The following is a 27,680-nucleotide window of genomic DNA, read 5'->3' on the forward strand; positions in this document are numbered from 1 at the left end:
GCCAGGTGGCGCGCTTGGCTTCTTAAAGAGACAGCCCGTGGCGGCGGGGCACCGCCTGCATGCTTCGGCTCAACTCGGCTCCAGATCAGATCGGATCGGATCGGATCCAGCTCGGCTCTGCCCAACGCAGCCACGAAGGTCACCTATCACTTATCACCTATCAAAGCCGGGCATCAGGACTCGGTTGCTCTTTAATAGAAACATAGAAAATAGGTGCAGGAGTAGGCCATTCAGCCCTTCGAGCCTGCACCGCCATTCAATATGATCATGGCTGATCATCCAACTCAGTATCCTGTACCTGCCTTCTCTCCATACCCCCTGATCCCTTTAGCCACAAGGGCCACCCTTCTCTCCATACCCCCTGATCCCTTTAGCCACAAGGGCCACATCTAACTCCCTCTTAAATATAGCCAATGAACTGGCCTCAACTACCTTCTGTGGCAGAGATTCAACTACCTTCTGTGGCAGAGATTCAACTACCCTCTGTGGCAGAGATTCACCACTCTCTGTGTGAAAAAAGTTTTTCTCATCTTGGTTTTAAAGGATTTCCCCCTTATCCTTAAGCTGTGACCCCTTGTCCTGGACCTCCCCAACATCGGGAACAATTACCTTTCGATAATTAGTTTTGTTACTTTACTCATCACCGTTTGATAACTTGCTTTTTTTTAAACGTAATCAAGAACCTCATCATGATTTTTAAATATTAATCAAGAATCTGTTGTTACTTTATTCATTATTAATACCTTTTGAGAACTTGCTTTCCCCCCCCTTAATCAGGAACCTTGTAATGTTTTTTTATTAAAGAATCTTTTGATAATTTGCTTTTTTACTTAATCAAGATCCTTATAATATTTTTCTTTAAAAAATATTAATCAAGAATCTATTAATCATTTGCTTTGTTACTTTAGTTATTAATACTTTTTGATAATTTGCTTTTTAAAACTAAATCAAGAACCTTATAGTTTAAAAAAATATTAATCAAGAATGTTTTCATAATTTGCTTTGTTACTCTACTCATTGCTAATACATTTTGATAATATACTTTTTCTTTACTTAATCAAGAACCTTATAATGATTTTCTTTAATACTAATCAAGAATCTTTTGATAATTTCAAAAGATCATAAGTGATAGGAGCAGAATTAGGCCATTCAATCATGGCTGATTTATCTTTCCCTCCTAGCCCTAATCTCCTGCCTTCTCCCCATAACCTCTGATACCTGTCAATTTGTGTTGTTACTCCACTCATTATTAATACCTTTTAATAGTTTGCTTTTTTTACGTAATCACAAACCTTATAATATGCTTTTATTTTTTTAATATTAATCAAGAATCTTTTGTTACTCCACTTATTATTAATACCTTTTGATAATTTGCCTTTTTTACTTAATCGAGAACCTTAATATGCTTTTCTTTTAATATTAATCAAGAATCTTTCATTAAGTTGCTTTGTTACTTTACGCATGATTAATACCTTTTGATAACTTGTTTTTTTAAACTTAATCAAGAACCTTCCAATATGTTTTTAAAATATTAATTAAGAATCTTTCATAATTTGTTTTGTTACTCCACCCATACCTTTTGAGGAAGAGAAGGCAAGGGGATGAGGTTGAGAGGGAAGATAGATCAGCCATGATTAAATTGCTGTGTAGACGCGATGGGCCAAATGGCCTAATTCTGCTCCTATGACTGCAAGAAAAACTGCAGATGCTGGTTTAAATCGAAAGTAGACACAAAATGCTGGAGTAACTCAGTGGGACAGGCAGCATCTCTGGAGAGAAGGAATGGGTGACGTTTCGGGTCGAGACCCTTCTTTAGACCCGAAATGTCTGCCTGTCCTGCTGAGTTACTCCGGCATTTTGTGTCTACCTGCTCCTATGACTTATGGACTTAATAATAATAATAAATTTTATTTATGGGCGCCTTTCAAGAGTCTCAAGGGCTCCTTACAAAAATTTAGCAGGTAGAGGAAAAACATGTAAGGGGAATGAAATAAATAGTAGAGACATGACTAGTACACAAAGTAAAGACAGAATTCAATTCAAAACACAATGTGAGGCAATTAATGCACAGATGAAAAGGGAGGGGGACGTGGGGCTAAGGATAGGCAGAGGTGAAAAGATGGGTCTTGAGGCGGGACTGGAAGATGGTGAGGGACACGGAATTGCGGATCAGTTGGGGGAGGGAGTTCCAGAGCCTGGGAGCTGCGCTGGAGAAGGCTCTGTCCCCAAAACTGCGGAGGTTGGACTTGTGGACGGAGAGGAGACCGGCTGATGTGGATCTGAGGGACCGTGAGGGTTGGTAGGGGGAGAGGAGGTCAGTGAGATATGGGGGGGCCAGATGGTGGAGGGCTTTGTAGGTGAGGATCAGGATTTTGTAGTTGATCCGGTGGGAGATGGGAAGCCAGTGAAGTTGTTTGAAGACTGGAGTGATGTGATGCCAGGATTTGATGTGGGTGATGAGTCGGGCGGCTGCGTTCTGGACCAGTTGGAGTCGGTTGATGTAGGTGGAGCTGATGCCAAGGAGAAGTGAGTTGCAGTAGTCCAGTCGGGAGGAGATGAAGGCATGGATGAGTCTTTCAGCAGCGGGAGGTGTGAGAGAGGGTCTGAGTTTGCTGATGTTGCGGAGATGAAAGAAGGAGGTTTTAATGACATGGCGGATGTGAGGCTCAAGGGAGAGGGTGGAATCAAAGATCACGCCAAGGTTGCGGGCCTGGGGAGATGGGGAGACAGTGGTGCCGTCGCTGGTGAGAGTGGGGTTATTGATTTTGCTGAGTGTGGCTTTGGAGCCTATGAGGAGGAATTCTGTCTTATCGCTGTTGAGTTTGAGGAAATTATGTTGCATCCAGGTTTTTATAGCTGACAAACAGGAGTTGATATGGGAGAGGGGGGGGGGGTTGTGGGGGGATTTGGTGCCGAGGTAGCTCTGGGTGTCATCAGCGTAACAGTGGAAGTCCAGGTTGAAGTGGCGGAGTATCTGACCAAGGGGGAGGATGTAGATGATGAAGAGGAGGGGGCTGAGTACGGAGCCTTGGGGAACGCCTTGAGTGACTGCGGCTGTAGCAGAGGTGTGGTTGTGGAGAGAGATGAAGTGGGATCTGTTGGAAAGGTAGGAACGGAGCCAGCTGAGTGCAGATCCTTCAAATCCGAGGTCTTTGAGTCTGGTGAGCAGGATGTTATGGTTCACTGTATCGAAGGCTGCGCTCAGGTCGAGGAGGATGAGGATGTTGAGGGAACCAGTGTCAGCAGAGGTCGTTGAGGACTTTGAGGAGAGCAGTTTCTGTGCTATGGGGGGGGCGAAAGCCAGATTGGAGGGGTTCAAGTAGGTTATACGCAAGGAGGTGGGAATGAAGTTGCGACGCAACGATACGCTCCAGGGTTTTTGAAAGAAAGGGGAGGTTTGAGATTGGGCGGTAGTTAATGAGAGAGGAGGGATCAAGACCAGGTTTCTTTAAGATTGGTGTAACAGCATCAGTTTTGAAAGCGGAGGGGACAATTCCTTGGGACAATGAGGGTAGAGTAGAGAAGGTTGATAATTTGCCTTTTCTATTAATCAAGAACCTTATAATTTGCTTTTCTTTTTTATTAATCTATGGAGCCATAGAATCATACAACATGGAAACAGGCCATTCGGCCCAACTTGTCCATGCTGACCAACCTATATCTACATGCCGACCAACCTACATCTACACCAGTCCCAGCTGCCTGCGTTTGCTCTATATCCTCCTAAACCTATCCTATCCATGATGTACCTGTCCCTCACTGGCCTGTAGTTTCAGGCTTATCCCTGCTGCCCTTCTTAAATAGAGGCACAATATTTGCTATCCTCCAGTCTTCTGGCACCTTATCCGTATTTAATGATGACGACTCATAAATCTCAGCCTGGGCACCTGCAATTTGAGTTACTGCAAGTGGTGCCGAAGCTAAGCGATTCTTTGCATGCTGGTCCCAGAATTCCTCCGCTGTTTTCAATCTTTATTTCAACGGCAGCATTTCTTATCAGTACACTGTGACGGCTTGATTGTTGGTTACATGGTTACATTACTGAACTAGCAGCCAGAGACTTGGACTATTGATTGAGAGACTTGAGTTGATATTCCCACTATGGCACATGGGAACTTTAAAATCAGGAACCATATCACAGCCCAGGGTTTGAGCAAGTTATGAACCTCTTGTTTCAATTCAGCATTTTGTTTTGTCTAAATTAAGCTAAATTGTCTAAATTAGGATAACAAAGTTTAAACTCAGTAGAAGAGCCACAGTATGGACAGCCCTAGGAAGGTTGTGACAAATTAAAATAAGTCATTAATAAACTTGAAGGATGAGTATAAAATTGGCAAATTAATATTAATATTGGTAATGTACTTTTGTAAGAAAAATTACTTGGGAAATAAGAATCTGAATGTAGACGAGGAGCAGAGGGATCTGAGAGTGCAGATACAATTATACAATGTGGTCAAGGGTCATTGTCTGAACAAAAATAAGTCAAACAGTTTGTTGAGGGGTAGATTGTAGAGTAGAGAGTGTCTGCTAGGGTAGTATCGAAGTGTGGTTAGACTACCGCTAGAATACTGTGTATAATTCTAGTTATTGAATGATAAGAAGGATATAGAGGCTCGGAAGATGGAGCAGAGGCGGGTTGCTTGATGATGCCGGGAATACAAGATGACACAGATGAGGAAATGATGAACAGAATGGGTAACATTATCTAGAGTAGAGAAGGTTGACAAATGACCTCATGGAGATCTTCAAAATCAGGAGCAGTTTGGATGGTGAGTGAGCGAGTGTTTCAACTTGTGGGTAATAGAAAACTGTAAGCCAACAATTGGAGCTTCGTAAGTTATAGGAGCAGAATTAGGCTATTCGGCCCATCAAGACTACTCTGCCATTCAATCATGAGTGATCTATCTTTCCCTCTCAACCCCATTCTCCCCATAACCCCTGACACCCGTACTAATCAAGAATCTGTCAATTTCCACCTTAAAAATATCCATTAACTTGGTGTCTATAGCCGTCTGTGGCAATAAATTCCACAGATTCACCATTCTCTGACTAAAGAAATTCTTCCTCATCTCCTTTCTAAATGTACATCCTTTTATTCTGATCTGGTCCTAGACTCTACCACATCCCCTCCACATCCACTCTATCCAGGCCTCTCATTATTCGGTATATTACAGTAAAGTACAGGTCCAGTGCCGTCAAACGCTCATAATTTGTTAACCCAATCATTCCATAGTCACTAAGAAACCAAAGAGGGTATTCACTCGGATTTACCCAGAGAAGCAGTTCACTAACACAAGGGGGTGGTTGAGGTGAATAGTTTTGATGCATTTCCGAAGTGCCTTGGTAAGCCCAAGAGGAAGAAGAGAATGGAGGATTAGAATCATTGAGTCATACGGCACCAAAACAGGTCTTCACTGAGGTCCCTCCTCACTGAGCCATGCCACCATCAAGCACCCAGAGAACCCTTTGCTCCACTTCCATATTTTATTCTCCCTCTGTGCCATTGACTCCTTCCAGTTTGCCACTCACCTATGCACTAGGAGCAACTTAGTGTCCAATTAATGTACCAAATCCATTATGTTGAGTAAAGAACAACAATAAAAGGCACAGAATAGACTGGTTGGGCTGAATGACCTATTTTCTGTGCTTTTACAATTTCTATGTAATTCTGTGATATGGTATTTGTTTTCTGGTGCATTTTAAAAGCAATAAAATATGGGGGGGAAATGGTGGATTGAAGGAAAGCTACATGGTTGATTATAGAAAAACAACATTTATTATCTAACCATAAAATCACATTTATTTCCCTTGTCAGCAAATGGAAATACACTTTTGTTAGCAATAATTCCCTCCTGCTGAGGGTGTCTCTGTTGGAATTACGTGCATGGAAGATTTCCTCTTTGCAATGTGCATGATAACATTTGATTGTATTTTATCAGGAAAGGATTTATGAATTTGCACAAAAAAAAAAAATCTTTACTTCTAGTTTCCATTCATTATCTCCAATCCAGTATACACTTTTCTCCTTGAGAGTAGACTTTAGAGATACAGCGTGAAAACAGGCCCTTTGGCCCACCGAGTCCGCACCGACCAGCGATCACAGCATACTAACACTATCCTACACACTAGGAAAGACAAGTTGCTATTTTATCGAAGCTGTATGTCTTTGGAGTGTGAGAGGAAACCGGAGCACATGGAGAAACCCCATGCAGTCACAGGGAGAACAAACTCTGCACAGACAGCACCCTTTCCAGGATCGAACCTGGGTCTCTGGCGCTGTAAGGCAGCAACTCTACCACTGCACTACTGTGCTGCCCCACTAAAAACCTCAAGTTCTCATTCCACAAAACTAAAATATCCATTGTAGTCAGGAAGGAACTGATCCAACCAGTTACAATAATAATATGGATAAAAAACAACCTTTACTTTTATATAGAAATAGTTATCTGCAGAAATTGTGCTGTTTTTTTTCCAAGGAGCATCACAATGATTCAATAAAACCTAAGGTTCAAAATGCAAACTTAAGTACCTACAAAAGCAATTTTATAATTTAGTTGCCCAGAGATCAGGTAGCCCCGGCATTTCCTCTCTCTATATCCCTCCCCCACCCAAGTTGCATGAACGTCTCATTTTCACCCTACAAACAGCTGACAATGGCCTGTTTCCTTTATCATCGCTACTTTTTTGCATATCTTTCATTCATTGTTCTTTATCTCTCCACATCACCGTCTATATCTCTCGTTTCCCTTATCCCTAACCAGTCTGAACATGGGTCTCGACCTGAAATGTCACCCATTCCTTCTCTCCAGAGATGCTGCCTGTCCCGCTGAGTTACTCCAGGTTTTTGTGTCTATCTGATATTATAGTTTTGTTCATAGTGCTATGCAATTGAAAATGGGCTCATTTCAGAGTGAGACACGATAACAATTCACGTGCATTTTGGCAACATTCTGGAAATTTCTGGCAACTTCTAAGTTTGTGTTCTTCCAATAAAGTTGTTGTTGTCAGGATACTATGAAGGAATGCAGGTGAATGAACATGCACAAATTGTTTTGTTTTAGTTTAGTTTTGGTGTTTAGATACATCACAAAAACAGGCCCTTCGGGCCCACCGAATCCACGACGAACAGCGATCCCTGTACACTAGCATCCTAAACACACTAGGGACAATTTACAATTTTACCAAAGCCAGTTAGCCTACAAAGGAAGGTGTGGGAGGAAACCGGAGCAACCGGAAAAAAACCACACAGGTCACAGGGAAAACGTACAAAGCCGTACAGACAACACCCATAGTCAGGATCGATGTTACTGATAGTGGGTAAATCTAGAACAAGAGGTCATAGCCTAAGGATGCAGGTGAAGTGATTTAGCGCCGGATGAGGAGAAATTTCTTCATCCAAAGAGTGTGAACCTGCGGAATTATCTAACTCAGAAGGCAGCAGAGGGAAAATCATTAAATACAAGATATACGGGGGGGAAAAGCAGGAACAGGTACTCAACTGGATGATCACCTCAATCTATTGAATGGTGAAACGGACTTAAACAGTGAAGGACATACTCATATTTCTATTTTCTATTATCTCATCTGAACAATTTCTCTTTACGTTTATGTTTGGACCTGCTATATACAGTATTTTCTGTTTTATCAAATTTCTATCATTTCATGTTTTTTATGACATTTCTTCAAACAATCAATCCATACAACGATGTCAGGCTAATTTGAACTTTGAGTGATGGGGTAAAATGATAGAATTTCCTCGTTGTACAAAACAATTTATCTTTTGGCCCCGACTGAAAGTTAGTGGCAGGAAAAATCAACTATTTTGCAAGCAGCTGATTCAATGTTGCCTCCCTTATACCATTTTGCAAGCAGCTGATACAATGTTGCCTCCCTTATGTCATCTACAATGAAGTACTGTTTATATTATTATAACATCTTTCTCTATTACTTGTGTACAATAAATTACCAGATACAATATAAGAAATATCCTTTCAATATATTTAAAATAACTCTATGTAGAATAAATCAACCCTCTAAAGAAGACAAGATGAAATCAGCTGCAACTGAGCCTGATTAAATAATTTGTAAATGACAAAACCACAAATTGGATTATGGAGCTTCCACATGGAAAAAGTAAGCAGAAACGTTTGACTGTGACACCAGATTATGGTAGAAAATAAGGGCTGTAATGAAACAGTAAATTATTACTGTAGAATATAAAATTGGACTGGACTGTTTATGTTTAATACCTTGATAGACAAAGTAAGTGGTTATCCATTGAATAAAGGAATAATCTGTCATAGCTAACCACTTGATACAGAGATGAGATTTTTTTAAATATAGAGGGCGATGAATCTTTGGAATTTTTCGGCCAAGAGAACAGCTGGAGTTCAGTTGTTAAAAAATATTCAGGACAGAGTGATATATTTTTAAATATGAAGAGACATGGATTAGTGTAGGAAGATAGTGCTGAGGTAAAAAAACATTCATAATCTTAAAGAATGGCTGGGCAAGCAGAAATTGCCTACTTTGGCTTCTTCTTTCCAGGTTCTCATATTTTATCCACATCAGCCACACCCTCGCTAACCTCTGTAATTGCCTTTATTTACATTTCAGACCATTTCAGACTTGGTACATATTGTTCACTCTTCCCCAGAGAGTACTTTACTCTGGGTTGTCTAATTACTTCTGTTCATATCTAAAATACAGTAAAGCATTGTTATCAGGCATTAATCTGGCAACGGACGGCAGCCACAAGGGCAATGCCCAGGGCAATGGCGGGCGGCAGTGAGAGATGCTTGGGCCAAATCTTGATAAACCAGTGTATTTGATTAACAAGTACTTTTATGTTCAGCATGTGCCAGATAACAAGAGCACTTGCATTAGCCTGTTCCTGATTATTTCACAACACATTGTTCAAGGAAATAGTCTCTAATTTCTAAAATGAAACTGTTCTTCTGACTATATTTCAAAATTTGTCATTACTAATTAACAATAAGATAAAAAATGCTGATGATTATTACACAGTTCTTTCTCCTGATCTAATACTATTTTAAACTTATTTTGATAACCACGAGTGGACCACTTTTACTGTTTTTGTTGCTTTAAGGGACTATGTACATAACTTGCAAGCAATGTATTAATTATTTAAAAATTAGCCATTGTTCGGTTACTGTCATTGCTCTCCATGTAGTTTCTCAACTTTCAATTGCCAACTTTGTTTTTCTTCAATTTTCTTTCTTCAGATTTAAGAGCCAGGTTTCCGATTGAAATAAAAATCACTTTTGGTTTTTATTTAAAAAAATCTATCATTTTGTGCTATACAGTAAACTATCATAATGCTATACAGTAAACAAAGATCACACTATCAAAGCTAGTACTATTAGCCAAATGCTAATGGATCATTTGACTGTGGTGCAACATATTCTGTTGTGCTGCTGCAAGTAAGAATTTCATTGGGACATATGACAATAAAACACTTGAATAATTTGAATAATGTTTACTATCCAGCAGGAATAACAACTGAATGTGTTTACTGTGTAGCATTGTCGTGTTCTAAGGAAAAGCAAGCGCTTTAAAAGGTGAATAAAACTCGAGCCTCAATTGGGGGCTCATTTCCCCCCTGCTGTGTAAAAGTGATCGCATGTGGTGACACATCGGGAAAAAAAACTTTTTCTCTTTCACCAGTATATTCTTTTTCTATCCGCACAACGAGACCAATTCCCCTTTAAGAGCCTGGGGTTATTTGCATGCGTCGGACGCGAATGTGGCACGTAGCTTTGATAAGGAAGTAAGAGCGGAGCAGCGACCAAGAGAGAGGGAAAAAAAAGTCTTTCGACGAGCACGACGACGAAGAAGAAGCGGTGAGCAGCAGCGAGTGTTGGCCGCGCCATGAGTAAGCAAGGTAAACGTGAGGCTCGTTTACATGGGCGGGGAAGCGACGGCCGCGGTACCGGGGAAAAGCGCGGGCTCTGGCGGGGGGGCCGCGCGACCCGCGCTCCCGCCCGCAGCTGCTGATCGGCGCCTCGCGACAAGCTTCTGCCGCCTCTCGTCGGACGTCCCACCAACCCCGCCGGGACCCTCATCTCGTTTAGTTTATTATATTATTGTCACATACACCGAGGTAAAGTGAAAAGCTTTGTCTTGCATGTTATCCAGTCACAGTAAAGATCGGGTCGATGCACAGGGTCTCTTGCCCAGAGTAGGGAATCGAGGAGGTATGCGTGTATATACACATACATATACATACATATACACATACATACATACATACATATACACACACACACACATACATACATACACACACAACTTTTTCTCGTTTATCATATTGTTTTACAGTAGCAATGTTGCAACATTTTGAGATTTTAAAAATCAGGCCTATAATTTATCCCATCAGATAAAGCATTAAAAAAACTTTAATTTGACACCTAATTCACTTTCATTTCCTCAGTATTAAAAAAAGTTATGGTAATTTTCATACTCTGAAATTAGCATCTTGTTCCCTATTGCTTTTCCAATGACTTAACACAAAAGCTGTGATCGAGGACAGTCAAAAGCCCATAACATTCTTAAAAATTAAGAGAACTGAACGAAATTTTTCAGTTATTATAGATTGAAACATTCTGAAACAAATATGAAACATTTTACTTGGATGACCTGAAATTAAAGCATATAATTAGTTAGTCACCTAATTGTAGCCAATTATAAAATTGACCGTTGTGACAGAAATAGTCAAAACACCCAAACTGCCTTGAAAAATCAAAAATGTGATATTCTCAAGATCAGAACTTTAATATTATTGTATTATATGCTGTAAGTCCGTAACAGATAGGTAAATAAATTAAAATTTCTAGCAAAAGACCAAGTCTTTATGGAGAAGATCAGTTGCTAGCTGGTACATTGGCATATCATAATCAGTAGCATCATCATACTCCTCAGATTGTAACCATTAAGTAACTCTGTACACCTTGTTTTTCCTCAACTTTTCAATTTTGGCATTGTAAACTACAAGTTTTTGGTCTTCAAACCACGCCTGACATGCCTTTCTGCCCACTACTTTCCCCATTAAGAATGTCCTGTAGATCATCACATTTGGAGTAGTCCAAATTCGAATAATCTCTGCGAATGCTGTCTAAATCGGTCTCTTTTGCTGGGCATTTGGATTGACAATTTTGCATTTCTTCTTCGGAGACATCTGTTTAAAATGTAAAGGAAAAAAACCCACTGAACAGCATTAACAGAAACAAGTTATTATTTGCAGTTTTAGGAAAAAAAGGTAGAAATTATAAAATTAAAATCTAAAACAAATTGTAAATACCCAACAAAAAAATCATATTCATCAGTTTCATCAAATCAATTAAATTCATCTAATTAATTAAATTCATCTAAATTCAATTACTAGATCTAAACATCTATCCATTTCTTAAGAAAATACTATTTTTTTTACTAGCCTAAGTATCCAAATAACAAATAACAAACTGATCCTATTCACACAAGAATTCACAATATAACATGATTTTTAAATCTCACTTTGTCATGATGTATGCCAAATGGAAGGAATTTAATGTTTAATTCCCATAAATTAATCCAGAATCATCCACTCTCAAGATAATCAAAATCATTATTTTTTGCACAATACATCTGACTAAAACTGTACTGTGGATATTTAGTATGAAAATATTGATCATGGATGGACAATAACACAACATATAGATGATTTAGATGTTCTTATGACATGATTGCAAATGTTTTGATTATCTTGAGAGTGGATGTTTCTGGAATGTGATCGATTGGAATGTTGCCGTTGCCATAAATCTAAGCCCAATATCGGCAGGCAAGACATGGCCGATTCGTATGTGGGCCTAAATAACATCATAAGATTAAAATGAAGCCACATCAAAAAGTAAAATAAAGTTAAATAAACGATAAAGGCATACAAAGGCAACACCGGAAAATGGAGGAACAGCACCTCATATTCCGCCGGCGAGCATGAACATTGAATTCTCCCAATTTTGCTAGCCCTTGCTGTCTCCTCCCCTTCCTTAACCCTCGAGCTGTCTCCTCCCATCCCCCCTGCCCTCGGGCTCCTCCTCCTCCCCTTTTTCATTCCTTATTCCCCCCCCCCCCCCCCACCCCACCCCCTATCAGTCTGAAGAAGGGTTTCGGTCCGAAACGTCACCTATTTCCTTCGCTCCATAGATGCTGCTGCACCCACTGAGTTTCTCCAGCATTTTTGTGTACCTTTAAATAAACAACATACCTTTTTTGTCCTGATATTGCAATCCGTGATGTTGAAAGCGTTTTGAGTCGCGTTTAAGTTCAATCCAGGGACGCAATGGTCCAGCAAATAAAAAAATAAAAAACGGCAAGGAAAGCACGTACGATTTTTCTTCATCAGCTAGCAGTCCGAGGAAATCCTTCTCCGACAACCAATACAAACCTGAATTTTAAGTGGACAACCTCACATTTAACCACATTAAACTGCATCTGCCATGCATCCGCCCACTCACCCAACCTGTCCAAATCACCCTGCACCCTCATAGCATCCTCCTCACAGTTCACACTGCCACCCAGCTTTGTGTCATCTGCAAATTTGCTAATGTTACTTTGAATCCCTTCATCTAAATCATTGATGTATATTGTAAATAGCTGCGGTCCCAGCACCGAGCCTTGTGGTACCCCACTTGTCACTGCCTGCCATTCTGGAAGGGACCTGTTAATCCCTACCCGTTGTTTCCTGTCTGCCAACCAATTTTCTATCCATGTCAGTACCCTACCCCCAATACCATGTGCTCTAATTTTCCCCACTAATCTCCTATGTGGGACCTTATCAAATGCTTTCTGAAAGTCCAGGTACACTACATCCACTGGCTCTCCCTTGTCCATTTTCCTAGTTACATCCTCAAAAAATTCCAGATTAGTCAAGCATGATTTCCTCTTCGTAAATCCATGATTTTGCAATGTGCCCATGATTGGGTATGTTGCAAGGAAACAAAAACAAGATGTCTTGAGGCACAACACCCTTAGGATTTGCAGTGCTGCGGGAAATGATGACGTCAGAGTTTTGAGCTTCTAGAAATGGAATTACATGTGACATCTTGCTCTGATCATGGGGAGGATACGGGAATTTATTTATTTTTGAAAAGACAAACTTAAGAGCAATAACCATGGTAGGATGAGCAAGTATGAAATGAAAGACAAAGTTTCTTCATGAAGGAAGAATCAATTTTCAAATAGGAAGTTTGCAATCTGCTTTCTATAATCAAAGGACAGGAGAATCTGCTGGGATGTGACTGCAGCATTTAGTTTTGAAAGATTTGACCTTGGGCGTGAAAAGTGGTGAAAAACAAAACACAGTGTAGCACAAAATTGAAAATATTAAAGGTGACGAGTAGACTAGTCTGAAGAAGAGTCTTGACCTGAAACATCACGTATCCACATCTTCCAGAGATGCTGCCTGACCTGCTGAGATACCCCAGCACTTTGTGTATCTTTTGTGAATAAAGGAGTGTGTATGGGTGAATTGAATGAACTGATTGTGGTCTTGGTTTCAATTCTGCCCAGGTAGAAAAGTTTGCTCTCTTTGCTGGCAGGAGGGTTTGTATGGATTCCTCTACCCTGCTCCAATAATGTGAGATTCATTTTGTCCTGTATAATAAAGGCAAACTGTTTATGAAAATCCATTTTACCATCTTGCTCTACATGGCATATCTAGAAAAATTATCCATGACCTCTCAAGTGGGATTGCCTGTTGTAGTGCCACTCCACAGCTTGATGCTGCCTCCTTTTCTCTCTAACTTGATTCTAAAATACATTAATCTTGTGCTGATTATAGGGATGACTAATTGGAGAAGAGTAAATATTGCATTGGTACAAAAGGCATTGCTACTTTGAGATTGGGGCTGGTTTTTACCTCTGTATGGTGTGTAAAGCAAAATGGTTAACTGAATCTAAACATTCTGCATTTATACAACCCAAAATTAATCCCCCTTTATTGGAGCAAAGTGGTGGAAGTTTGAATTTGCACACTGCTACATGCTGTCCTTGATCTGGGAACATTACATACTAGTTGAAAATGATGTATTTTCCATTAATTGGTGCTCCATTTGTTTTCTGAGCAAAACTAATTGCATCAACTCCATTCAGTGACCAGGCCTTATAGTTTCACTTTCTGTTCAGACCTGACTGAATAGCAGTTTCTAGGAAATTGTGTTTTTTAAACTTGTGAAATCCAGAATGAAGAAACCATGTAATAGAACACCTCTGGTTAGTGCCTTATTTTAGATTTGCCGTAAATAACTATAACTTGGTGTAAACTGGTGTCCTACAAAGCTGTGTTAATGCTCCAACACGTTTTTTCAAATGTTTCTTGGCCTTGTCTCCAACAAGCTTCCTGCTGGAGTGAAACTAATCTACAGGACAGGCCGGAAACTGTTCCCCACCAGAACAAAGGTCATCCCCAACTGAGTAGTGGATATGCAGAATGCAGACAATGTTTGCATATACAGTGCCCTCCATAATGTTTAGGACAGAGATCCATCATTTATTTTTTTACCTCTGTACTCCACAATTTGAGATTTGTAATAGAAAAATCACATGTGGTTAAAGTGCACATTGTCTGATTTTATTAAAGGATATTTTTACACATTTTGGTTTCACCATGTAGAAATTACAGCTGTGTTTATCCATAGTCCCCCCATTTCAGGGCACCATAATGTTTGGGATACATGGCTTCACAGGTGTTTGTAATTGCTCAGGTGTGTTTAATTGCCTCCTTAATGCAGGTATAAGAGAGCTCTCAGCACCTAGTCTTTCCTCCAGTCTTTCCATCACCTTTAGAAACTTTTATTGCTGTTTATCAACTTTTGGACTAAAGTTGTGCCAATGAAAGTCAACAAAGCCATTATGAAACTGAGGAACAAGAATAAAACTGTTAGAGATATCAGCCAAACCTTAAGCTTACCAAAATCTACTGAACATCATTATGAAGAAAGAGAACACTGGTGAGCTTACTAATCTCAAAGGGACTGGCAGGCCAAAGAAGACCTCCACAGCTGATGACAGAAGAATTCTCTCTATAAAAATCCCCAAACACCTGTCCGACAGATCAGAAACACTCTTCAGGAGTCGGGTGTGGATTTGTCAATGACCACTGTCCGCAGAAGACTTCATGAACCGAAATACAGAGGCTACACTGCAAGATGGAAACCACTGGGTAGCCACAAAAACAGGATGGCCAGGTTACAGTTTGCCAAGAAGTATTTAAAAGAGCAACCACAGTTCTGGAAAAAGGTCTTGTGGACAAATGAGGCGAAGATTAACTTATATTAGAGTGATGGCAAGAGCAAAGTATGGAGAAGAGAAGGAACTGCCCAAGATTAGATTAGATTAGATTAAACTTTATTAATCCCCTTATTCAGGGGAAATTCTGATGTCCTTGCAGCACACTAATAAAAATACAACATAGCATTCAAAAAGAAGTTCAACACAAAAACATCCCCCCACAGTGATTCCCACTGTGGGGGAAGGCACAAAGTCCAGTCCCGAATCCTCTTGTCCACCCAAAGTCGGGCCTATTGAGGCCTCCATAGTCGCCACCACGGCGACCGATGTTCTCGCCGGGTGATGGTGCTCCGGCGTCGGGAGAACCCCCAGCGGCTTGGGGTGCCAGGAACGGCCGCCTTCCCACCAGAGACCGCGGCTTCCAAGCATGGATCCAAAGCATACCACCTCATCTGTGAAACACGGTGGTGGGATTGTTATGGCCTAGGCATGTATGGCTGCTGAAGGTACTGGCTCACTTGGCTTCATTGATGATACAACTGCTGATGGTAATAGCATAATGAATTCTGAAGTGTTTAGACACATCTTATCTGCTCAAAACTCATTGGCCGGCAGTTCAATCTACAGCAAGACAATGATCCCAAACATACTGCTAAAGCAACAAAGGAGTTTTTCAAAGCTCAAAAATGGTAAATTCTTGAGTTGCCAAGTCAATCACCCGATCTGAACCCAATTGAGCATGCCTTTTATATGCTGAAGAGAAAACTGAAGGGGACTAGCCCCCAAAACAAGCATAAGGTTAAAGATGGCTGCAATACAGGCCTGGCAGAGCATCATCAGAGAAGACACCCAGCAACTGGTGATGTCCATGAATCGCAGAATTCAAGCAGTCATTGCATGCAAAGGATATGCAACAAAATACTAAACATGACTACTTTCATATACATGACACTGCTGTGTCCCAAACATTATGGTACCCTGAAATGGGGGGAACTATGTATAAACATTGTTGTAATTTCTACATGGTGAAACCAAAATGTTTAAAATGGCCTTTATTAAAATCTGAAAATGTGCCCTTTAACCATGTGATTTTTTTTTTCTATTGCAAATCTCAAGTCGTGGAGTACAGTGGCAAATTAATAAATGATGGGTCTTTGTCCCAAACATTATGGAGGGCACTGTGCATGTATTCAAGATACAAGATACAAGATAGATTTATTCATCACATGTGCCAGATGGCACAGTGAAATGAAATTCCCATATAGCCATACAATTAAAAAAAAGGGACACAACACACTATAGGGTTTGACATAAAACATCCCCACACAGCAGAATCAGAGTTTCCCACTGTGTGGGAAGGCACCAAAGTCAGTATTCAGATGCTGAGCTCCAAGCCATAGTCAGCTCATTCGTTGAAGTATACAAAGGTATGGTCCTTGCAATCAACATCTGCAAAACAAAGGTCCCCTGCCAAGCCGTCCTCCTGAACTATACTGCCCTCTGGCATCAAAGGTCAACAATGGGACTGGAAAATATGGGCATCTTCCCATATCTCTGGCCAAGGCATACCTCAACAATGAAATTCACAATCTTCACCATGCCAGCACAACCTTTGACCACCTGAGGAATAAATTGTTTGAATACCATAAATGTGACAGTGGGCTGGAGTGACCCCTCTATCTTTGAGACTGAGTTATTAGAGTGTACGATGAACAAGTCTCTCAAATCCTCCAAATTAACTGGCAGATAAGTGAACCAATGTCTACATCGTCTTCCAGCATTCAGACCCTATTTACAAGCAGTCATGTGCCCAACAACAGAGTTCTGAAACGGGTAGGGGCTCCTGGTTGCCAACCACTATAAATGTTTTATCTTCCCCTCTTCATTTTCGTTTAGGTTCAGGTTCTCAGCAACCAAGTTATCCAAGACAGGCAATGGCGGTGCCACCCCATTATGTTGCTGCTGCCCATTATCCTCAGCCGCCACCTTATTCTGGCCCATCTCCAGCTTATCTGCAGGTGAGTGACTTAATTTGCATTTGGTTTTCGTGGGGATGACATCTTTTAATGGCAATTCTAGCTCTTTTCACTATTTATATGCTGAATGCTATTACACTCGGCTATACTCCTCCAGCTATCTTTAACCAACGATATGGTGAATCCTAGTATGATTTAGAACGTTAACTGCTTTCTTTCCAACTAGAAGGATCAAGACTAAATTGTGGGGGACTTGAGTGCAGAATATATTTTGGACCAGGAGTGGGACTTGAGGAAGCATTGGCCTGTGGCAATAACAACCATGGGAGTGATATGTTAAAACTCACATAGTCAGTACGGATCAATCAGGGAATGAGGGACTATAATGGTCTAAATTGTCATGTGTGTGTATATCTCTGAACCGTCTCCACATCCAGTTTTAAATGCCTGCTTCTACCCATTTATTTATATATATATATATGTAATTGCCACCAATTATTTCCCTCCACCCCTGTTCCTTAGATGTGGTCCATTTGTACAGTCATATTCAAGCAACATTCATTCTTCTGAAGGCCTAGCATAAAACCTCACCAATAGATGTAGACTCTAGCACTCTTGCCCCCACCCAATCCCTAATTAACTTTCAGGTTCAGCAGAATTTCCAACAGATAATACTATATATAAGTTTAATGGAGCCAAACTCAAGAGCAATATATAGAGCAGAGGGGAAGATGAAGTGCAGAATATTGTTCCCAGCATTGTAGCATAACAGTTTCACAGACACAGTCCAATCTCCACAATGGATAGGTTGGTGAATTGGGACTGCACCCTAGCTTGTGGGAGGACTGTTCAAAACCCTGAAAAGAGAGGAAGAAGGTGTTCCTGTGTCTGGTGGTGCATGCTTTCAAGCTTTTGTATCTTCTGCCCCATGGGAGTGGGAGGGAAGAAGGAATGACCGGGCAAGACAAGTCTTTGGTTCTGTTGGCTGCTTTCCCGAAGCAGCGTGAAGTACAGGTGGAGTCCAAGGTGGGGGGTTTGGACTGTGTAATAGAAACAGAAAATAGGTGCAGGAGTAGGCCATTAGGCCCTTCGAACCAGCACCGCCATTCAATGTGATCATGGCTGATCATCCAGAATTGGTACCCCATTCCTGGTTCCTCACCATATCCCTTGTTTCCGTTAGCCCTTGGAGCTATATCTAACTCTCTCTTGAATATACCAGTTATAGACTGGACAACATCCACAACTCTATGCAATTTCTTGACATGGGCTTTTTATTGTCAAGGGAGGTGTTGCAGTTGATAAACTCGTTTATAACACTGGTGGGATTGTTGGATTGGTACGAGATTACTATTATACTCTCCATACGAGAGGTGTAAGTGTTGGAAAGGTCATTGTGGAAATATGTTGGGGATCTTTGTTCAGCATTGACATTATTGACTAGAAGTGATCATGTTGTACAGTAAATTGTTTTTGGATACACTTCAATTTGTTTGTATCACAATATAAGCTGCTTAAATAAGCGCCATTGATTAATAGGCAGAAGCATTTTAGTGGCCATGTTAGCCTGTTGTAATCTAGGTTGTTTCTGCACAAGCAAGGACATGGCTGCTGAGCTTTTGACCAATCTCCACTGGATAAGAATGGTGTGTCCTAAACTGGGGAATTATAATGCTTTTTTAAAGAATTTGTGTGCTTGATTTTCCTTGGAAGTTTCTTTCTCATAGAAACATAGAAAATAGGTGCAGGAGGAGGCCATTCGGCCCTTCGAGCCAGCACCGCCATTCATTGTGATCATGGCTGATCATCCCCTATCAATAACCCGTGCCTGCCTTCTCCCCATATCCCTTGACTCCACTAGCCCCTAGAGCTCTATCTAACTCTCTCTTAAATCCATCCAGTGATTTGGCCTCCACTGCCCTCTGTGGCAGGGAATTCCATAAATTCACAACTCTCTGGGTGAAAAAGTTTTTTCTCACCTCAGTCTTAAATGACCTCCCCCTTATTCTAAGACTGTGGCCCCTGGTTCTGGACTCCCCCAACATTGGGAACATTTTTCCTGTATCTAGCTTGTCCAGTCCTTTTATATTTTTATATGTTTCTATAAGATCCCCCTCATCCTTCTAAACTCCAGTGAATACAAGCCTAGTCTTTTCAATCTTCTCTTGAGGGAGAGGGGAAAAAAATTGTGTGTACTGAGGAAATATTATATGATTCAGCCTTAACCTTTGGAATTGTTTATTGCATTAAGCCAGCTCTTCTCTTGCAAGCAGGTATTTTGCTCTTGGGCAAAAATGTTGGTGGTGAGCAATTCCTTTCTTAATTGCTCCCTCCAGTCTGCAAATTAATTCCCTGTTGAAATTGCTGCAGATGCAAGTACATGTTTATACCTCTCAAAGTGATCAGTTGCCCTTCTCAAACGCACTCATTCGGAGCATTCACGGAGAGAGGTGAGAAGTTGATCTTTTTCTGTGTCAGATTGAGTCTTCACTTCACTTGGTTCGTGTCCAAGAACTGAGTTTTATGTGAAGGAAGGACCTGCAGATGCTGGTTTCCACCGAAGATAGACACAAAATGCCGGGGTAACTCAGCGTGACAGGTAGCATCTCTGGATAGGAAGAATGGGTGACATTTCAGATCGACGTCCTTCAGACTGCAGGAGTCTGAAGAAGGTTCTCGACCCGAAACGTCACCCATTCCTTCTATCCAGTGATGTTGCCTGTTCCACTGAATTACCCCAGCATTTTGTGTCTAACTGAGTGTTAAGGTTCTGTTTAGAATATGTTGGACTCTTCATTCTTGAAAGGAGTGAAATAAGATGGGTAATTACAACAATGCTAAATGGAATGCAAAGGTAAATCCTGAGCACGATTTCAAATTGAACCCCGAGTGCAGGATAAAGGGATAACAGTACAAACTGGTTAATGGCTGACGTTAGGAATGGGATCATCTACAAAGTTTTTCAATACTCGGCATAGTGTTTGGATTGGAGACTAGTGGCAAAATTTGAGTAGTTCAGAACTCTGTTAGACACTGCAATAGAGAAGTTGTCGGATTTCTGAGGATGGACTGAATAGCTATTCTTGTGCTTCAGCAAACAATCTGATGGGGGCACTCAGCAGGTCGAGCAGCATCTGGGGGGAACGGGGTGGGGGGGAAGAAAAATTGGCAACATTTCAAGCCATGCATCGGGATATTTCAACGTGAATTGTTGACAATTCTTTCTTCCCCTGTCACAGGTGCTGCTTGACCCACTGAGTACCTCCAGCAGATTGACGATGCTGGAGTAACAAACAGTCTCTTGTGTATGTACTCTTGTGCTTATTTTTGGTGACGTACCAAGTGTGTGGTACCCATTTAAAGTTGCTAGAAGGCCTTGGGTCCCTGGCTGCTGCCATCTGTGTATTGTTAGCCTTCATTGCATTGCTCATCAGTTGTGATGTGTTTTCTCCCCCCCCCCCCTTGCACCCCCCGTCCATCATTATTCCTTGGGGTAGCCTTGCTTCCCTGTGATAGAGCAACTTGACAGAATACTGCTTTTTTTTCTTGTAGGGTTACCCTTGCTTTGTCTAAAGTTCTTCAGAGGATGTTGCTAAGTTTGCATAAAAGTGAGATGGATGTATGTTGATCCCTGCATGTAGATAACGCGATGTAAGGAAGACTTTTGTAAAAAAAACATTGTAGAGACTTTAGTAGAGGTTTCTGACATCAATGACATGAACTGCAACAGTATTACGCACATTTATTCTTGACACACAGAACATTTTCTTTTGACAGAAGCTTTTAGTAAAAGTGCATTGGGACAGCCTGAATTGGTGAAAATGTTGAATGTTCTTTTTTTGAGCCGGCAATTGACATCCAGCAGAACACAATGTTCTGTTTAGCAAGGTAGACACAAGACGCTGGAGTAACTCAGCGGGCAGCTCAGGCAGCATCTTTGGAGAGAAGGAATGGGTGATGTTTCGGGTCGAGACCCTTCTTCAGACTTCTGTTTAGCAAGATTTTCTAAGGAACAATGACAAATAACTTGCTGAGCACAAACATAATTAAGGTTATTTACTTTTCATGGCTGTCTCGTGGCTTCGAGCATTGCCCTTGAGCACATATTCTAATAGGATTCTGTCACAGGCAATACTTTTCTTTATTTAAACATTTATTTGATATGTTTTGTGTTGGGATGGTGTTGAATTGTTTTCTCCAGGTACATGGAGAGTATGGGAAATGATTCTTGAGCTATTATTTTCCATTTGAGCATATGTTCTGAGCTTCCCTTTTTATGCCACATTTCTTCACTCCACTCCCTACTTTTTGGAGCATTAAAAAAAAAAATGCTTAAAATTAAATATGAATGGAAAATGCTGCAGATACCCAGCATGGCAGGTAGCATCTATGGATATGGAAACCAAGCTAATGTTTCAGATCAACGATCTGATGAAGGATGAATCATTAACTCTGATTGACCCGAGGATCTTTGGGATTTTCTGTTTATTTTGTATTTTGCACAACTTCTTTTTGCTTTGAGATCAATCTATAATCTGTAGTGTTTAAATTAATCTGTGGAGGCCGAGGGATAGTCAATGTATTGCGTCGAGTCTCTGCACTGGTCCTGACCTGAAATGTCAACTACCCCTTTGCCTCCAGATGGTGCTCAACCCCCAGAGACCCTGCAGCAATTTGTTTCTTCCTATCCTTAACAACCTTAGTTAGCCACAGGTTTTTATTGCAAAGATGATCATTCCTTAAAAGAATATATATTGTGAGTGATTAATTATTTCTTTAATTGCCGGTCATTACTTGCCTGTTATAATCTTTGAACCTAGCTTTCTAATCTACTTTGGCTGGTTCACCTGTCATAACTATGTACTTCCATTATGTTCATTATAAAGTTCCTTCATGTTATGATCCCTCTTCTCAAAGGGTTCTTTGCTGCATGGTTATTTGTCCTGTTTTTCTGTGCAATACTAAATCTGATTTATTGGTCTTTCTGGTCTATAATAGTAATACTCCATTGCTGAATGATAGCCATGCAGCTAAGTAACTGCCTCGTGTTGCTCTCTCTGGGTGAGAGGGTGCACAGAGGAGATCTAAATGTTTTTTTAGAGAAACAGGAAAGAATACAAATATTGGGGTGTTGCAGAAATGAATTTGAAACTCTTCCCTCACTTTCAAGTTACCATTTTAATTGTCGACCCTGCATAGGACAGACACAAAATGCTGAAGTAACTCTTGCTATTGAGGGAGTGCAGCGTAGGTTTACAAGGTTAATTCCCGGGATGGAGGGACTGTCATATGCTGAGAGAATGGAGCAGCTGGGCTTGTACACTCTGGAGTTTAGAAGGATGAGTGGGGATCTCATTGAAACATATAAGATTGTTAAGGGCTTGGACACACTAGAGGCAGGAAACATGTTCCCGATGTTGGGGGAGTCCAGAACCAGGGGCCACAGTTCAAGAATATGGAGTAAGCCATTTAGAACATAGACGAGGAAACATTTTTTCTCACAAAGAATGGTGAGTCTGTGGAATTCTCTGCCTCCGAGGGCGGTGGAGGCAGGTTCTCTGGATGCTTTCAAGAGAGAGCTAGATAGGGCTCTTAAAAATAGCGGAGTCAGGGGATTTGGGGAGAAGGCAGGAACGGGGTACTGATTGGGGATGATCAGCCATGATCACATTGAATGGCGGTGCTGGCTCGAAGGGCCGAATGGCCTAGTCCTGCACCTATTGTCTAACTCGGTGGGACAGGCAGCATCTTTGTAGAGAAGGAATGGGTGACGTCTCTGGTCGAGACCCTTCTTCAGACTCTGCCTCTACCCGAAATGTCACCCATTCCTTCTCTCCAGAGATGCTGTCTGACCCGCTGAGTTACTCCAGCATTTTGTGTCTATCTTCTGTTTAAACCAGCATTTGCAGTTCTTTCCTACACACGACCCTAGATAAAAACTTGATAAATGCACGTGTTTCTCTTCAGAAATGCTGGTTTGTTTGTTTCCAAATTTAAAAAAATATATATTTTGGATAACTGCATTGTAAATTCTCGCTTTGCTATAAAATGGTCATTGGATTTGTTTGCGTCTCAGGCTCAACAACAGTTAGGATATGTCCAGGCTTCATCTGGCGTGAGTGCTGGCCGTCCAGGTGACTATTATGTGCCAGTCACTGCCTCGATACAAATGAATGGAGGCAGGGCCGTCATGCCTGTGGGGTACTATGTCGTGCCACAAATCATCCCTCAACAAACTGCTATGATGGCGGAAGGAAGATATGATGCTGGTGCCAGATTTGGGACAGGAGCATCTCTCAATCTCCCGGTAGGTTTAATGGCAGCTGGCATTGTACCACAGTATAACTTGTAACCCTACCTAATGTTCTCTGTGTTTTTAGCTTGAAGGCACTTTGCATGATTTTGTAACTACCATTTGTGCATTATGATACGGAAACAGCTGCAAATATAATGCCAGGGGCGGCATAGTGGTGCAACGGGTAGGGCTGATGCCTCCCAACGTCAGAGATCTAGGTTCAATCCTGACTTTGAGTACTGTCTGTGTGGAGTTTGTGTTCTCCCTGTGACCATGTGGATTTCCTCCGGGTGCTCTGGTTTCCTCCCACATCCCAAAGACATACTGGTTTGTACCATTACTGGTCTAGCCTCTATAAAATTGCCCCTAATGTGTAGGTAATGGAATAGCATAGTGCTAGTGTTGACAGGTGATTGATGGTCGTCGTGGGCAGATGGGCCTGTTCCCATACCGTATCTCGAAACTAAATTTCCCAAATAATGGTGACTAATTATCCTAATCTGTTGTAATTAATATATTTGCAAAACCTGTGCACCCATCCTGTGTTGCCTGATTTTTTTTTTGTGCTTTTAATTTTTTTTTTAATATCATAGTATCAAATTTGAAGAGGTAATCGGTCTCAGGAATACCGAGCTTGTCTGTTTTGTACCATTCCCAGTCTATCTAGTTGTATTAACTTATAGGGAGGCAAGTAAACGTGTGGCAAAGCTTTCAGAAATTCTTCCCCGATTTTCCTAAAAGAGTTCCAGAAAAGCATGCATACTTGACACTGGCTAGCTTGCATCTCTTGCAAGTTCACACGCCATTCTATGCCCATAGTCACTGAGAGCTATGTTAGGCTCACTCACTGATTTTGAACCCCACTTTATTTCTGTTTTTTAATGATAATTATTTATTACCCTCTTTTTAAAAAAATTATAACATCATCCATTTTGGTGGTCTCCTTGGGTAAGTTCTGACTTGACTGTGTATATGCCTTGTAATGGCCCAGAGTTTCTGTAAACTTCCTGGATACTTTGGAATGATTATATTTTCCCTTGAAGATCTTAAATAGTTTAAACTCGCTCCAACATATTTATTTACGATGTAAAGTCCTCCTAGCAATGTTTTCTGATTGTTTAAATGCGCAGCTGCACTGATCTAGTTGCTTGAGATCACAGTCCCGTTTAGTTTAGAGATATAGTGCGGAAACAGGCCCTTCGGCCCACCGAGTCCACACCGACCAGCGATGCCCGCACATTAACACTAACCTACACTGGGGACCATTTTTACATTTATACCAAGCCAATTAACCTACAAATATGTGCATCTTTGGAGTGTGGGAGGAAATCGAAGTTCTCGGAGAAAACCCACGCAGGTCAGGATCGAACCCGGGTCTCTGGCACTGTAAGGCAGCAACTCTACTGCTGCGCCACCATGCCGCCCTGTGTTGTGGCACAGTGCCAAAAATGTACAATGTATGCAAACTGGGCATGGGCAAGTGTTTTGTATGAGCAAGCCGTCATTTCTAGGACGTGGACCCTTTCTTTTGAGCAACATGTGCTTTTAAAAAAGTTTCCCCCATTTCTCTAAATTCTTGTTTAATATCATTTGTGTTGCACTGTTGTGGTTTGTTTCTTCACATTACTTTTGGTGACAATATATAGGAGGACTTGACATGAATAAACTAGTTTGCAACCTGCTGCATAGTATTTTTATTCATTCATTAATAGGCCTATGTTTGTTCCCCATTGCTAATTGCCCTTGAGGATGCAGCAGTGAATTGCCTTCATGAATTGTTGCAGCCCTGCTGGTGAAATTTCTTCCACCATGCTCTTGAATAGGGAGTTTCAGGATTTGGAGCCTGCAATCAAGGCATTATGTAGCCACAGTTAGAGGGGTGTGGAACTTGGAGAGGAACTTACAGATTGTGTTGCCCTTCTTTGAGGAGGTTACCTGTTTGGAGGTCCCGAGGAAGTAGTCTGAGCATGTAACAGTGGTGCATGTTGTGGATGGTGTACACTGCAACCACAACAGTGGTGGTGGATGCGGTACCATTCAGCAGGCTGGCTCTTCATACAAGGAGAGAACGAGGAGATTGGGACCATGCTTTATGAAGTTTGGGTGTGCAGTTTCCTCATAGACGCTTATAAATTGGTAAAATGGCTTGACCAGCTGGACGCAAGGAGGATGTTTCTTTGACTGAGCAATCCAGGATTTAGATGAGGAAGATTTTGTGTTTTTTAAAACTGGAGCTTTGCAACTTGCTGCCACGAGCACTTGCAAAGCGATGTCGTCGCCTATAAACGGCTCGTTTCTTAACTGTCTCAAGGCAAAATATTGTTATTAAAGGGACTTGTCTGTGTGCAAATGTTTTGAAAGGCGTAAACTGGAGAGGGAAAAAAACAAAAGAAAAACTTAAAGTACGCAAGCTAAGTTGGGTTGTACTAAACAATGTTGGTTAAATTAAAAAGCACATTTTATTTTTCTCTTAATTTAGCCACCACCACCTGGTTGTCCTCCCAGCGCAGCTCAGCTCGCAGCCATGCAGGGTGGCAATGTCGTCCTATCCCAAAAAAAAGGAAACTGGGTTTCCGGAGGTTCTGATGGTGGTTACACTATGTGGTAATTAGATGAAAGCCCGAACAAGAACATGCAGTGGAAGAAGCAATTAGCTGTGCCATTTATTTAGACCAGTATTGGGTGTTTTGCAATTGCTTAGCCTTGTAGTATCTTTTAAAAGCATTTTCTTCAAACACATTTTTTGGGGGGGGGGGGGGAATTGTTGCCTAATGCAACAAAACAGATTGAATGGTGGAGAAGGGGAAAGAGATGTGAACAAAAATTTTTTTTTGCTTTTTGTGTTTAAGAATTAAAACAAAGAAAAATCTAAACAATCAATAAGTAGCGCCATTTAAGATGATTCGGTGTTGACATGTATCAGACAGCGGCACTAAGATCACAAACTGCTGTGTCTCATGCTATATTTCTGTGCTGATTTGGCCATGGCAGACATATGCAAGTAACGTCTGCACAGTGATTGTATGCATATTGCTGTTCAACAAGAAAAATTAAGTGATAAAATGTCTTTTAGTTTTATTACAAAATGCAATTTTGGTGGATATTAATGCCATGTCCAGTGGATTTAATTGCGCTAATTACTGAGGTCTGAAAGCCTGAGCTTTTTATAACATGCTAAGTGCACCTGGAATCTTTTCCTTGGTCTAATTGCGCAAATAATAATCATTTGAAGGAGACGCATTTATTTCTCCTCTGCTCTGCGTACTTATTGAACAATCACATTATCGTATTTTGCTATCTGATTTTGCCCAGACTGTCAAAAGCAATGTTTGTGACAGTGCTTTTGGCAGCTCGCTCAAATCTCTCGAAGAGTACTTCAATTATTTAGTTTCACTATCTCCGCCAGTCTCTTGGCTCTTTCGTTATCACAGATTTCACTTTGTGCTTTGATCCCAAGGGGAGCAGTGTTGGCCAATAATTTGAACTTCTAAAGTACACTGCTGATTTGAATTTGCTGTTTAAAAGTCGAAGCGACAATTCTGAAAATCAACGGCCCACTTTTAAAGTTGGGAAGCGCAACCTCAGTAAAAGGACCCTGAGATCTTTGGAACTGTCACCAGTACAAGCTTGTGTTGTTCTGCATAATGTTTCCTGTAACCCAGATGCTTTGTTTTCTTTCTGCTGTGTACAAGAAGCTGGCAGCTTTGTGTGGCTAAAGATAAAAAATTTAAGCTTGCGTGTTATAGAAATGTAATCTTGGTCAATTAGAGAGTAGGCACTCATGATTAAACTGTATTGGATAAATGTATTAAAAAAAATTCAAACTTTAACATGGACTTGTGGTATTTAAGCCTTAAATTGAACAAGGCTATCTTTCCCTCTCAACCTGCCTTCTCCCCATAACACCTGTACTAATCCAGAATCTGTCAATCTCTGCCTTAAAGAACATTAATTGACTTGGCCTCCACAGCCTTCTGTGGAATGAATTCCACAGATTCACCATCCTCTGACTAAAGAAATTCCTCCTCATCTCCTTTTATTCTGAGGCTGTGCCTTCTGGTCCTAGACTCTCCCACTAGTGGAAACATCCTCTCCACATCTACTCTATCCAGGCCTTTCACTAT

General features: G+C 41.1%; 1 protein-coding gene across 2 annotated transcripts; it reads left to right on the top strand.

Moving 5' to 3' along the window:
* The first annotated feature begins 9,742 nt into the window (after positions 1 to 9,742).
* On the top strand, positions 9,743 to 27,386 carry dazap2 (DAZ associated protein 2). Of its 2 annotated transcripts, none has more exons than XM_033015646.1 (4): positions 9,743 to 9,904; positions 17,182 to 17,303; positions 23,338 to 23,568; positions 26,036 to 27,386. In XM_033015646.1, exons 1-4 carry the CDS (start codon positions 9,892 to 9,894, stop codon positions 26,162 to 26,164), a joined length of 495 nt encoding a protein of 164 aa, XP_032871537.1. In that variant the 5' UTR covers positions 9,743 to 9,891; the 3' UTR covers positions 26,165 to 27,386. The 2 variants fall into 2 exon arrangements, with proteins under 2 accessions (XP_032871537.1, XP_032871539.1); XM_033015648.1 differs by lacking the exon at positions 9,743 to 9,904 and adding an exon at positions 10,005 to 10,123.
* The last annotated feature ends 294 nt before the right edge of the window (positions 27,387 to 27,680 follow it).

Source organism: Amblyraja radiata, chromosome 46 (genome assembly GCF_010909765.2).
Source record: "Amblyraja radiata isolate CabotCenter1 chromosome 46, sAmbRad1.1.pri, whole genome shotgun sequence".
NCBI lineage: Eukaryota > Metazoa > Chordata > Chondrichthyes > Rajiformes > Rajidae > Amblyraja > Amblyraja radiata.